This window comes from Oryctolagus cuniculus, chromosome 1 (assembly GCF_051225735.1).
Source record: "Oryctolagus cuniculus isolate XC-2025 breed Fujian yellow rabbit chromosome 1, ASM5122573v1, whole genome shotgun sequence".
NCBI lineage: Eukaryota > Metazoa > Chordata > Mammalia > Lagomorpha > Leporidae > Oryctolagus > Oryctolagus cuniculus.
This window is the reverse complement of record NC_142867.1, coordinates 7726224-7739132: the sequence shown is the minus strand read 5'-3', so window position 1 is coordinate 7739132 and position 12909 is coordinate 7726224. Positions and strand designations below refer to the sequence as shown.

Here is a 12909-nt window from a genome sequence, read left to right as displayed (position 1 = left end):
TTTTTAAATTTGTGGCATTTGGTTTATTGTACACATCTTTTTTTTCCTGGATTTTTGAGGAGACTTTTCTTTGAAGTAATATGCTTTAGTTGTTCTGTTTAATTTTTAGTTATGTGGACTTGTTTTGATTTGTACATGTATCTGCTGTCACAATTTTGAGTATTGCAGCTCATTCTGATTTATACCAGTCAGTTCCAACCTTGTTCTATGAATCTCATTTTTCAATAGCTTCTTGTCTATTATTCATTTCTAGATAAATTTAAAAATATTTTCAAGTTGTGTTAAAAGCACAAAGTCCTTAAAATGTTATCAATTACTGTAGTAAAAATTGGGGATGAATTGGGGTTTAAAATCTATTTTGTCTTTAACCCAGAAGCATGTTAAATATCTACAATTACACAAATGTTATATCATGGTTCTGTATTTTTCAAATACAAATATATTATATTAGTCTAAGGGAATAATTTGTTGATTTCTACAAGGAAAAAACCCAAGAGTGGCTGAAAACCAAATAAGAAGAGTAAGGATGATTCAGATGTCTCCATTTTTGTTTATTTCATGTATTTTTCTCCCCTAGGGGAAAAGAGTGTAATTTTACACAATTTTAGCAAAATAAAAAATGCAAATAACAGGATACAACATCAAAAGCTACACCTATGAGAAATAACCAATTAAAACTCAATACCTTCTTTTATGAATTAATTTAAGGTTCTGGGCAACTGTGTGGCCTAATATAAAATTGAAACCCTTGTTCCTTTTCTTCAGACTTTTTTTTTTTTTTGACAGGCAGAGTTAGACAGTGAGAGAGAGAGACAGAGAGAAAGGTCTTCCTTTTCTGTTGGTTCACCCCCATGTGGCCGCTTTGGCCAGCACATTGCAGCCGGCGCGCTGCGCCCATCCAAAGCCAGGAACCAGGAGCTTCTTCCTGGTCTCCCATGGGGTGCAGGGCCCAAGCACTTGGGCCATCTTCCACTTCCTTCCCGGGCCACAGCAGCGAGCTAGACTGGAAGAGGAGCAACCGGGGCAGAATCCGGCACCCCAACCGGGACTAGAACCTGTGGTGCCAGTGCCGCAGGCGGAGGATTAGCCTAGTGAGCTGCGGCGCCAGCTTCTTCATATTTCTTAGAGTGAGTAGTCATTGACAATTTACATTAGTCACTTGGTTCCACAATGGTAAATAAAATCTATTTTTTCTTCTGTGTGTGCTTATTTACTCTCTAAATGTTGCCAGTATCTACGAATGATCAAGGTGGGTTTTGTCTTCTCTTGCACGTTGCACAGCAGTCAGCTCCTGGAATTCCCTAAAACCGGGTCACCTTGTCCAGAGAGTCTTCCCGCTCTGCTTTGGTTGAGGCTCTGGCCCTGCAGTGAGAACCACAGACACACACATGAAAGGGCTCGAAGAAAGCAGACACCCTCATCCTTCAACCACCAGCTTGGGTGAAAACCACAACCCCGGGACCTTTCTGTCTCTCCCTCTCACTGTCTGTAACTCTACCTCTCAAATAAATAAATAAAATCTTAAGAATGTGTCATATGGGGATATTTAAAATTCATTTTAAAACCAAATCGATTTTAGTACAATAATTTTTTTTTTTTTTGGGAAAGAGGATCTCAATGCAACCACTCTGCCCTTTCCTGTTAATTTCTATCTAACAGTTAAGAGTTTATTTTTTAAAAGATTTGTTTGTTTATTTATTTGAAAGACAGAGTTACAGAGAGGCAGAGGCAGAGGCAGAGGGAGAGAGAGAGAGGTCTTCCAACTGCTGGTTCACTCTCCAAATGGCCGCAATGACCAGAACTGGCCTATCCAAAGCCATGAGCCAGGAGCCAGGAGCCTTTTCCAGGTCTTCCACATGGGTGCAGAGACCCAAGGACTTGGGCCATCCTGTAGTACAATAATTTTTTTAAGTCACAGACCAGCCTCTCTGGCAGCGGCTGGGAAGGCAGATCTGGCAGTGTCCACGCCACCCTCAGACTTCCTGCCATTCCCCAGGGGGCTCTTAAGAACTAACTAGGGAGGCCCACAAAAGGTTTCCAGTCCTACCCAATTAATCATCATTTTTAAATCTCCTTATTTTATTTTATTTACCACGCTTTTCTTGTCTTTCTTGAACACTTTCCCTCCTAGTGACATCCAGATGCAATGAGGGTTGCAACAGGCAACACAGCAGTTCCCCTACCCATAGATGTCTTGTCGTTCATGGGAAAGGCCCTACTCCTGTACTTGGTCTCCTCCAGTGTCCTTGGCCAGCAGGGCAAGCCTCAGAGCTACAGGGCTACGTAGTCCTGTAACAGTTCCCCTATAGTGCCAGCACTTATGGAGCTGTGGGCCAACAGCATCTGGGGGATGAGATGTGGCATTAGATTTCGTACATGATTTTAACATGCCTTTAGGAACATGTATGTCACATCAGGACAGGTAGAGCAGAGAAGATCTAATCGTGGCCTCCTCACCACTGAAGCTACAGGTGCAGGCTGGCCAGATCTGGTCTGTAGGATCAGTGGAGTCACTGAAGGATGCAGCAATGCTGTCCCTAAGCCGAAGGCACTGACCACATGGAAAGAAGCTAGATCCAAGGACTTTGGTGTAAGCCTGTGCAGGAGACAGCGTCCCTGTTTGGCATTTTGCCTTGCTCATCACAGACCTGTGGCACAGAGAAGCGGGGCAGCCAGAGGGTTCACTCACTTATTTTTCACATCCTGAATGTAGTCAGGCAGAGGCTGGTTTCTGGTTTCAGGAAGAAGGAGGACAGAAAGGCCAGCGACGATGGAGAGGATTCCATAGATGATCCAAGGAAGGGGTTCAGAATACATCCTTAGAATCATCATCAGCGGAGACAGGGCAGCCCCAAAGTTACCGCAAATTGCAATTATTCCTAAACCTGTCGCCCTTGGAACACAAGCAACACAAAAATTATTTGGAAAAATGTTCATAAGTATGTCATGATTTATTATTTTTCTTTGATTATGGGGGACACCAGAACAGACTGTTTAGGCTCACAATATAATCTTGCAGTTTAAATAAACTCTCTTAATTGATAGCAACTTTTTTCAAGCATACAAGACACATTTTCAATATTTTAGAAATACTGTTATAACCGTTTTTCCAAGGATGCAATAAAATGGCCAATAGACCCATGAAAAAATGCTCAGGATCACTAACCATCAGTGTAATGCAAATAAATACCACAATGAGATGTCACCTCATCCCGTCAGAATGGCTCCCATCCAAAATCCAAAAATAACAAATACTGGTGAAGATGAGGAGGAAAAGGTACCCTAATACACTGTTGGTGGGAATGTGAATTGATACAACCATTATGGAAGACACTATGGATATTCCTCAGAAAACTAAAAATAGATCAACTATATGACCCAGCCATCTCACTTTTGAGAATATATCCAAAGGAATGAAATTAGCATATACACTCATGTTTATAGCAGCCCAATTCACAATAGATAAGATATGGAATCAACCTAGATATCCACCAACAGGTCACTGGATAAAGAAAACGTGGTATAAATTACTCAGCCACTTAAAAAAATAAAATCATGACTCCTGAAACAAAATGGATGCAACTGGAGATCATTATGCTTAATGAAATTAGCCAGAACCTGAAAGGCAAATATCAAATGTTTTCTCTTATTTGTAGTAGTTAATATAGAGAGAGTATAAAAACTGTATAAAAACTTTACTGATTGTGAGTGAAATTGACTTTTTTTAAAAGATTTATTTATTTTCATTTGAAAGAGTTACACAGAGAGAGGAGAGGCAGGGAGAGAGAAAGAGAGAGAGAGAGAGAGAATCTCCCATCTGCTTGTTCACTCCTCAGCTGGCCGCAATGGGTGGAGCTGTGCCAATCCGAAACCAGGAGCCAGGAGCTTCCTCCAGGTCTCCCACGTGGGTGCAAGGGCCCAAGGACTTGGGCCATCCTCCACTGCTTTCCCAGGCCATAGCAGAGAGCTGGATTGGAAGTGGAGGAGCCAGGTCTCGAACTGGCGCCCATATGGGATGCCGGCGCTTCAGGCCAGGGCATTAAGCCGCTGTCGGCCAGCCCCGACATTTTTTTTTAATTTGATTATTGTTTATAGCACTTGTCTATATTCCTGTAGGACAGATCTTTTTACTTTTTTATTTGTTGAACTCTTTATGTAATGGAACACTAAGCCTTTGACTATAAAGTAAATTTAAAATATGTTCTCTCAAAAATTAAGAGAAAGAAAGGAAAGAGAGAGAGAGAAGAGGGAGGAAAGGAAGTATCATTATATTCTTAGAATTGTGTCTATGAACTACATTTAATCTATTCTCTTTATAGTAATAAAAATGTAAACCAAATATAAAAATAAAAACAAAACACTGTTATCTATAGTACCCACTCTTTCCGTGATCATAAGACTACATGAGTCAGCCAGCACTGCGGCTCACTTGGCTAATCCTCCACCTGCGGCGCTGGCACCCCGGGTTCTAGTCCCAGTTGGGGTGCCGGATTCTGCCCCGGTTGCTCCTCTTCCAGGCCAGCTCTCTGCTGTGGCCCAGAAGTACAGTGGAGGATGGCCCAAGTGCTTGGGTCCTGCACCCACATGGGAGACTAGGAGGAAGCACCTGGCTCCTGGCTTCAGATCAGCACAGTGCACCAGTCACAGCACACCGGCCGTGGCGGCCATTTGGGGGGTGAACCAACAGAAAAGGAAGACCTTTCTCTCTGTCTGTCTCTCTCACTCTGTAACTCTGCCTGTCCAAAAAAAAAAAAAAAAAAAAAAAGACTACATGAGTTGAGTCGATCCATCAAAGGTAAAAATCCGCTTCCTGTAAAATCAGGCTATCCTTTTTGTTGTTGCTGTTACTATCACAGCTGATGTTTGCATAACTATCCTACTTTTTGTTTGTTTCTTCTATAAGTCTCAATGAGCTGGAAAGAGCCATGTTGACCTCATAAAGTATCCATGAGATTTTGTACCTGAATGAAGTGGGGATCAGTTCATTTCCTTGAGTAATAGAGCAGAGGAGAGTTGCCACACAAACTCCTTCTCCAAAAGTAGACAATACCACACGCAGGGTATCCATCTCTGGAAAAAAAGACCAGTGAGACTTAGAAAGCCAGAGTAGAAGGAATCACTATCCCCCAAATGTCAGACACAAGAGATCCTATTGGAGATATTTGCAGTGCAAGATTCATTGAGGAAAAGACTGAACAGAGGCAGAGAATGTTCAGTGTCTGATAGCCAAGAAATGTGACTTCTCTACCTATTGTGACTGACACATTGAAGGATTTGCATCATATGGCATCATTTTGTCACTTCAAATCTGAGATTCACAAAAGATAAGGGGACAAAGTGAGTCTGGCAAGAGTTTTGCTTTCATTATTTTTCCATTGTTCTCAGGTCCTCCATGTGGAATTTGGGATGGCCAGAGGGCAATTACTAGGGATGTTAAACTCATCAGCCACTGAGCAGTTTAAAACCTAGAAGCAGGGTGGTCATTTGGTGCACCAGTTAGGTTGCCTTTTGGACACCTGCATCCCCTATCAGAGTCCCTGGGTTCAAATCCCAGCTTCACTTCCAATTCAGCTTCCTGCTAATGTGCAGCCTGGGAAGCAGTAGGTGATGGCTCAAGTACTTGAATCCCCACCACCCATGTGGGAGACCCAGCTGGAGTTCTTGACTCCTGGCTTCAGTCCGACCCAATCAATTGTTATGGGCATTTGAGAAGTGAATCAGTAGATGAAAGTTTTCTCTCTCCTCTCCTCTCCTCTCCTCTCCTCCCTTCCTGTATATATACATACAATTTGATATAATTTATCAAATAAAATAACATCTATATTTTAAGGATCCAGATGCAAATGCAAAATTGGTATTGCAGAACAGAGTCACACAGCTGGTGCCGCGGCTCACTTGGATAATCCTCTGCCAGCAGCACCGGCACCCCGGGTTCTAGTCCCGGTTGGGGTGCCGGATCCTGTCCCGGTTGCTCTTCTTCCAGTCAAGCTCTCTGCTGTGGCCCGGGAGTGCAGTGGAGGATGGCCCAAGTCCTTGGGCCCTCCACCCCATGGGAGACCAGGAAAAGCACCTGGCTCCTGCCTTCGGATCAGCGCAGCACGGCAGCTGTCGCAGCCATTTAGGGGGGTGAACCAACAGAAGGAAGACCTTTCTCTCTGTCTCTCTCTCTGACTGTCTACTCTGCCTGTCAAAAAAAAAAAGAACAGAGTCATAGAAAGAAGCAACTCCTGTTTAATGGACAAGCTCAAGAATAGCTTAAAGGTATTTTCAGAATCTCTTTTCCACCTAGTTAAAATTAAAAAAAAAAAAAACTCTCATGATCACATGACATCATTGGAAGCACGTGACCTTGTGTGCTGTTGTGGGGCAGCAGACTCCAGGAGGAGGGTTGGAGGCCCTGTAAAATGCTCTACTTCCCTGGGGTTTAGGTGAAGCATAATGGCCACCAGAGCATCTCTATTCATTTAATGGGACCATTTCTTTTAAGGAAATTGATTCTAAGAGACAGTCTCAACTGTTTCATGCCTTGTTCCTATTGGACATTTCTTCTCAGTGTGAAAATAAGGGACTTTTATTTCCTTGAAATCTAAATGACTCTGCTGGGGCCAGCACTGTGGCACATCAAGTTAAGTCACAGCATCCCATGAGGGTGCCAGTTCAAGTTCCAGCTGCTCCACTTCCGGTCCAGCTTCCTGCAAATGCACCAGGGAACGCAGTGGAAGATGGCCCAAGTGCCTGGGCCTCTGCACCCACACGGGAAACCAGGAAGAAGCTCCTGGATACTGCCTTCAGACTGGCCCAGCTCCAGCCATCGCAGCCTTTTGGGGAATGCACCAGCAGATGGAAGATTCTCTCTTTCTTGCTCTCTCTCACTCTCTCTCTCCTCACCCCACCCCTCTCTCTGTGAGTAACTCTACCTTTCAAATAAATAAAATAAATCATTTTTTAAAAAGGTGACTCTGCTAAACCAAGGTTGCAGTTATGGTGACCTGATCTGTGACTCACGAGTGGTTACTTGGAGATCAAGGAGCCTATTGCCACTGAAGCTCAGTAATAGGGAAGAGCCCGGACAGAGGAAGTGGCAATAGTTGGTTCCTCACATGGGACACAACGACATGTCAGTGGATACAACAGTGTCACACACAATGACAAGTTTGATTGGCCCAAGGGCACATGATACATTGATGTCCTAGAGAAAGTGATGGGAACAAATGGCATGAATTTCCAGATGCTTTTGGGATGGATGTGATGAAGACAGCCACATCTTCATTCTGAACTTTACCCACTATTGACTCTGTTCTCAGCAACTTAATTGCAGAACCTATCCTGCAACCTCAGTTTACTTCAGAGAATCCTTAGACACTCTTTTTCTTCTGACTCTGGACAGCTGTAATCCATGCAATGGCTGAGGAAAGCAGACAGGTGATTTTCTTCCTTCAATTTGTCCTCGTTTCTTACCTTGAGGCACAAATGTGATGGCCAGAATGGAGATTCCCATTAGGAACATGAGCAGCACCTGGCTTACGCGGCGGCCTATGTAATTCAGTGCCAAAAGAGCAACACAATTTGCCAGGATGTTGACTAGTCCAAACAGACACTGTATCAGGAAAATATTGTTCCCCAAGTGATGTATGTGCAGATTCAGGCCATAAAAGAGCATGGAGTTTGCAAATCTGCGGTGAACCAAGAAAGGTACATGTCATAAGGTTTAGAGCCCATGTCTCACGGATGAGGACAACATTGGTCCAGGCAGTCAGTGGTTGATATTAAGGCATAAAAGCATGGCTTATTTTAAAGAAAACACCTTTGCATGAACATGATTTTAAGACTACTGTAAACTATTGTATCACAAAAGAATTGTTTTTGAGTTTATTTTGTTGTTAGGTGGGGAGTGTAACTGTGGAGACTACCTGGTAGAACTCTCCACAGTTTCAGTATTTTTTCAATATTTTGAATTGGGCCCTGCTTACATATTCATAAATCTCCACTTGCAGCATATATTTTTATTATATTTAATGAAGTACGTAACATGATACTTTGACAGATGATGATAAAGCAACATGTATTGGATTCAGGATTTTTGCTAAGAAGATGCATTTTAGGTGCTCTTGTCACAAACACACACACAGGAATAACCATGTGAGATGTTGGACATGTTAGCTTGAGCAGTATCCGCTGGTTTACTTTATTGTTTGCAATTTTATCCTTATTAAAATGAAAACTAACAAGCAAAAAACCCAACTGATGTTAAAATCTATACCATGATTAAAATTATCATGCTCATTGCTTCTCGGCCTTTTGGCTAAGATCAAGTGTAAATTATCATGCTCGGTCTGCCACGATGACCCCAGTAGGGTGATGTGGAAAAGCAAAGCTCCTCACTGTATATTTTGACCACCTTCCAACATATGAATGATCTTCATAGCTTTCTCATCTCTTCTCTCCCAATCTGCCCCCACAAGCTGTCGCACCCTTTGAAATAACAAGTAACAGGCTCAATCTCTCTGTTTGATGCTCTTTGTGGGAATCCTACCTCACAAAGGACAAGAGCAAGATCTGTTTCAGCAGGATGGATGCGCGGAACAAGTCCCATGGAGAGGGCTTTGTCACTGCGGCTTCCAGCTCCTCCTTCATGGTGGATCTCACAACCTTCAGCAACAACAGCAACAACAAACTGCTCAGTTGTCACCATGTGACGTGCAACGTGGGAGCACCGGGCACCCACAGGGGATGAGATTAAGGACCTCTCTTGCTCTTGGTGGGAAATAAAGGCATTAAAGAAGCATTGACGAGTGTAAAAATGGTAAAAAGTTGAAGACGCCTCAGGGTAACTGTGCAATGATGCAGACATTTTGAACATTGGACTCAAAGGGGCTGCAGGACTGAAAATGCTGTGTGGGCTAGAGATTCAGATCTGGATAGGAAGTGAATGTGCAGTCACCTGGATTAGTGCCCAAAGCTCCATGCACAATAGATGAGCAGAGACCTGGCACCTGAGCTTGGTCCTCAGCTGGCTGCCATTTATAGAAAAACTATCTCAAAGAAAAGGAAATTTTCCCAAGAGTCTTTATTTTGTTCTTTCTCTTGGCTTCTTTGAGGAAAATCCTAGCAGGTTGTGCCTGAACAAATGAGATGCCTAGAATAAAGTCAGGGGCTCTGGCGTAGAAGTATCTCTACCTGACTTACTTACAACCTGGAGTAATACGTTGGCTCTGCTCTTACTAGGTCTACACCATGAGGAAGATAGAACACCTGAAAGCCTCAATTTCTTCATCATTCAAAATAGGAATAAGAAGAAACAGAAGAATCAGGAGTAAGAGGAGAAAGAAAATAACATCTGTCTTCCAAGGATTTCCTCTTCCACACACAAGGTCACAAATGTGCTTATCCAATGATATTTATCACACCCCAGGTACCTGGTAATTTATTAACTCTTCAAATACCATTAGTTTTATCATCATCCCACCTCTACAAATGAAAGAATATCATAAAGCCAGATGAAAAGAGTTCCACGATGAAGGGAATTCAGAGAAAGGATAAGTTAAAATAGATGTGGAATCTTACACTACCAAGAATGTCTTTAGGTAAGGTTTTTCTTTTTTCCATGAGTGTCTTTGTTCACAGCTCCAGCCTCAGTAGCATAATTTTGGGTTTACACTTTTGTTAGAGGGGAGTCATGGTGGTAATCTCGACATACAACACATAAGTCCTGACTGTAGGCCATTGGTACAGCTGATGTAAGAATGGGATCGAAGGCTGGGTGTTTGGCATATAGTTAAGGCACCACTTGAGATGTTCTCATCCCATAACGGTGCCTGGACTTCAGTCCAGACTCCTCCTCCAATTTCAGCTTCCTGCTAACTGTGCATTGGATCCCTGCCACCCACTTGAGAGACATGGACTGATTTCTGGGCTCCTGATTTTAGCTTGGCCCAACCCCAGCTGTTGTGGACATTTGGGGAGTGAACCACTAGAAGGAAGATATCTCTCAGTCCCTGTCTCTCACTCTATGTCTCTCTTTCAAATAAAATGAAAATAAATAATTTTTGTAAAGTGATCTAAAGATGACCTTAAACTTGGGACAGCAAAGGACATGTTGTTGCTATTATATAAGCTATCAAGTTTGTCATAAACTAGTGTAAAATTATTCACATCATGTAATTTGACAATTGCTGCTAAATTCGGAACCTGTTTGGTCATTGTTCCTCCTAGGTTGTTGGATATTAAACAGGTACCAGACCACCCTCTGATTTGCCTCCTGCAGTCATTTGGATTATTCTGACTGCAAATTTAATCATACACTTGCCCTGTAAACCTGTTGCCACCTTAACCTCTAAGATCCATTTCAGATGTAACTGTCTTCCAGCTGCATTAGCGCCTCCATCCACGTATTTCAGGTGTGTCTCACCCCCGTTCTTCACATCTCACCTCAGTTCACTTCACAGAGGATTTATCAAGCTCATTTATTTATGAAGACTGATTGACCTTCTTAAAAATGTATTTTCATTTTATTTGAAAGGCAGAGGGAGCTTCCATCTGCTAGTTTAATGCCCAAATGCCCGCAATAGCCAGGGCTGGGCCAGACCAGAGCCAGGAGACTGGAACTTAATCTGGATCTCCTACCTGGGTGGAGCCATAACCTACTGCCTCCATGGAACTTTATTGGAAGCAGACTGGCTGGAGCTTGAACACAGGTACTCCAAAAGAAGACGCAAGCATTCAATCAGGTGGCTGAACATCCGTGCCAAATGCTCCCCCCTGCCCAGTGACTCATCTTTCTTATTTTTAAGACTTAATTACTTGTTTCAAAGTGGAATTACAGAGAGGGAGAGGCAGAGGCAGAGAGACAGAGGGAGGTCTTCCATCAATCTGTTCACTCCCCAAATGGCTGCAACAGCCAGGGCTGAGCCAGGACAAAGCCAGGAGCCAGGAGCTTCTTCTGGGTCTCGTATGCACTTGGCCATCTTCCTCTGCTTTCTCAGGCACATTCACGGGGAGTTGCATCAGAAGTGGAGCAGCGGGGACTCAAACCTGCTGCAGGCGGCAGCTTAATCCACTATGCCACAGCGCCAGCCCCAGGGACTGACATTTCTGAACACAGAAACTGCTGACTTTTTTTTTACTCTCTCTGTCACCAAGTATATATGAAACAAGTTATGTGATGGAGGGAAGAAGGAAGGAAAACATTGAGAATGAGAGTAGAAAGAGGCAATGGAGGGTAGAATGTACTTAGAAGCCGAAATATCTGAAATTCCAGGACTAATGCAGGAATAAGACATATTCATCCGAAGAGCTTCAGGAAAGTCTTTGTTAATGACAGCAGAGATAGAAAGAGGACATTTATTTTTTTATTGCAATTATTTTTATATTCAGAAAAATGTATTAATGCAATTTAGTTTCAAACTCTGGATTTGATGAATATAATAGAAGTCTTAAATGCTATAACTAGTACTCAAACAGTATTTTTCACTTTATGTTTCTGTGTGGGAGCAAACTGTTGAAATCTTTACTGAATGTATGCTAAACTGATCTTCTGTATATAAAGAGAATCAAAAATGAATCTTGACATGAATGGAAGGGGAGACGGAGTGGATAAGGGGAGGGTTGCAGGTTGGAGGGTCGTTATGGGGGGGAAGTCATTGTAATCAATATTCTTTACTTTGCAAATTTATATTCATTAAATAAAAGTTAAAAAAAAGAAGTCTTAAGATGATTCAATAGAGAAAGTTGTGTGGATCTTGTACAGTTAACACATCACTCATAATCACAGAAGGTGTCATCATAGACTTGTTAGGGATCGAGTCTCAAACACACTTATGGCTTGACTGGCAAATGCCCCTTGCAATTAGGGGATGCACTAAGGAAGTATAAGGAGAATGTATCTCAGACTGGGTTGCTGTGGAGCACCAGTCTTTTGAGTGTCTTTTATGGTTGACACAGCCAGGGGAATAGAGTTGAAGACTGAAAACGGCTGGATAAGTCACGATGGATGGAAGCGCAAAATTGGAGAGAGCACAGGTGAAAAGAGAGCAGCAGAGTTTGGAATACATAGAGCTTAGAGACAAGTTGTTGATGTTCAATGTAATACTTTATCCCTTTTAGTATTTTTTGTTCTAGTACTATTGGTTGAACTCACTAATTAACACACAATTATTCTTAGGTGTTGAAATTTTAACTGAAAAATGATCCCTGTTAAATATAAGAGTGGGAATAAGAGAGGGAAGAGATGTACAATTTGGGACATGCTCAAGCTGACTTGCCCCAAATGGTAGAGTTAGAAACATACCAGGGAATTCCAATACAATGCCATCAAGGTGGCATGTACCAATGCCATCTCATTAATCTAAGTGATCAATTTCAGTTCAAAATTGATCACACTGATAGGTCTAAGAGTCAAAGGGATCACACAAACAAGTCTAGTGTCTGCTAATACTAACTGATAGAATCAAAAAGGGAGAGAACGATCCAACATGGGAAATGGGATACACAGCAGACTCATAGAATGGCAGATGTCCTAAATAGCACTCTGGCCTCAGAATCAGCCCTTAAGGCATTTGGATATGGCTGAAGATCCCATGAGAGTATTTCAGACATGGAAAGCCAAGACACTCTGGCAAAAAAAAAAGAGGACCTAAATGAAAGATCTCTGCGAGTGAGATCCCAGTGGAAAGAATGGGGCCATCAAAGAAGGAGGTACCTTTCCCTGAAGGGAGGAGAGAACTTCCACCTTGACTATGACCCTGTCGGAATAAGATTGAAGTCGATGAACTCAAAAGGCTTCCATAGCCTTGGCAACTCATGACTAGAGCCTAGGGAGATTACTGACGCCATAAACAAGAGTACCAAATTGTTAAGTCAACAACAGGAGTCACTGTGTACTTACTTCTCATATGGGATCTGTCCTTCATG

General features: G+C 42.6%; 1 protein-coding gene across 3 annotated transcripts in view; it reads right to left on the bottom strand.

The window, feature by feature from the left end:
• Window positions 1-530: 530 nt before the first annotated feature.
• The window catches only part of LOC100337844 (organic anion transporter 7), a 29916-nt gene continuing 17537 nt past the window's right edge, over window positions 531-12909 (bottom strand). For all 3 annotated transcript variants that reach the window (XM_008274342.5, XM_089326048.1, XM_008274343.5), the window contains 5 exons: window positions 8534-8649; window positions 7459-7673; window positions 4962-5070; window positions 2690-2893; window positions 531-1362 (listed from right to left, as the gene is read on the bottom strand). In XM_008274342.5, coding sequence (XP_008272564.3) covers window positions 1302-1362; window positions 2690-2893; window positions 4962-5070; window positions 7459-7673; window positions 8534-8649 — 705 coding nt within the window. In that variant the 3' untranslated portion in view covers window positions 531-1301. The remainder of the gene's footprint in view (window positions 1363-2689; window positions 2894-4961; window positions 5071-7458; window positions 7674-8533; window positions 8650-12909) is intronic.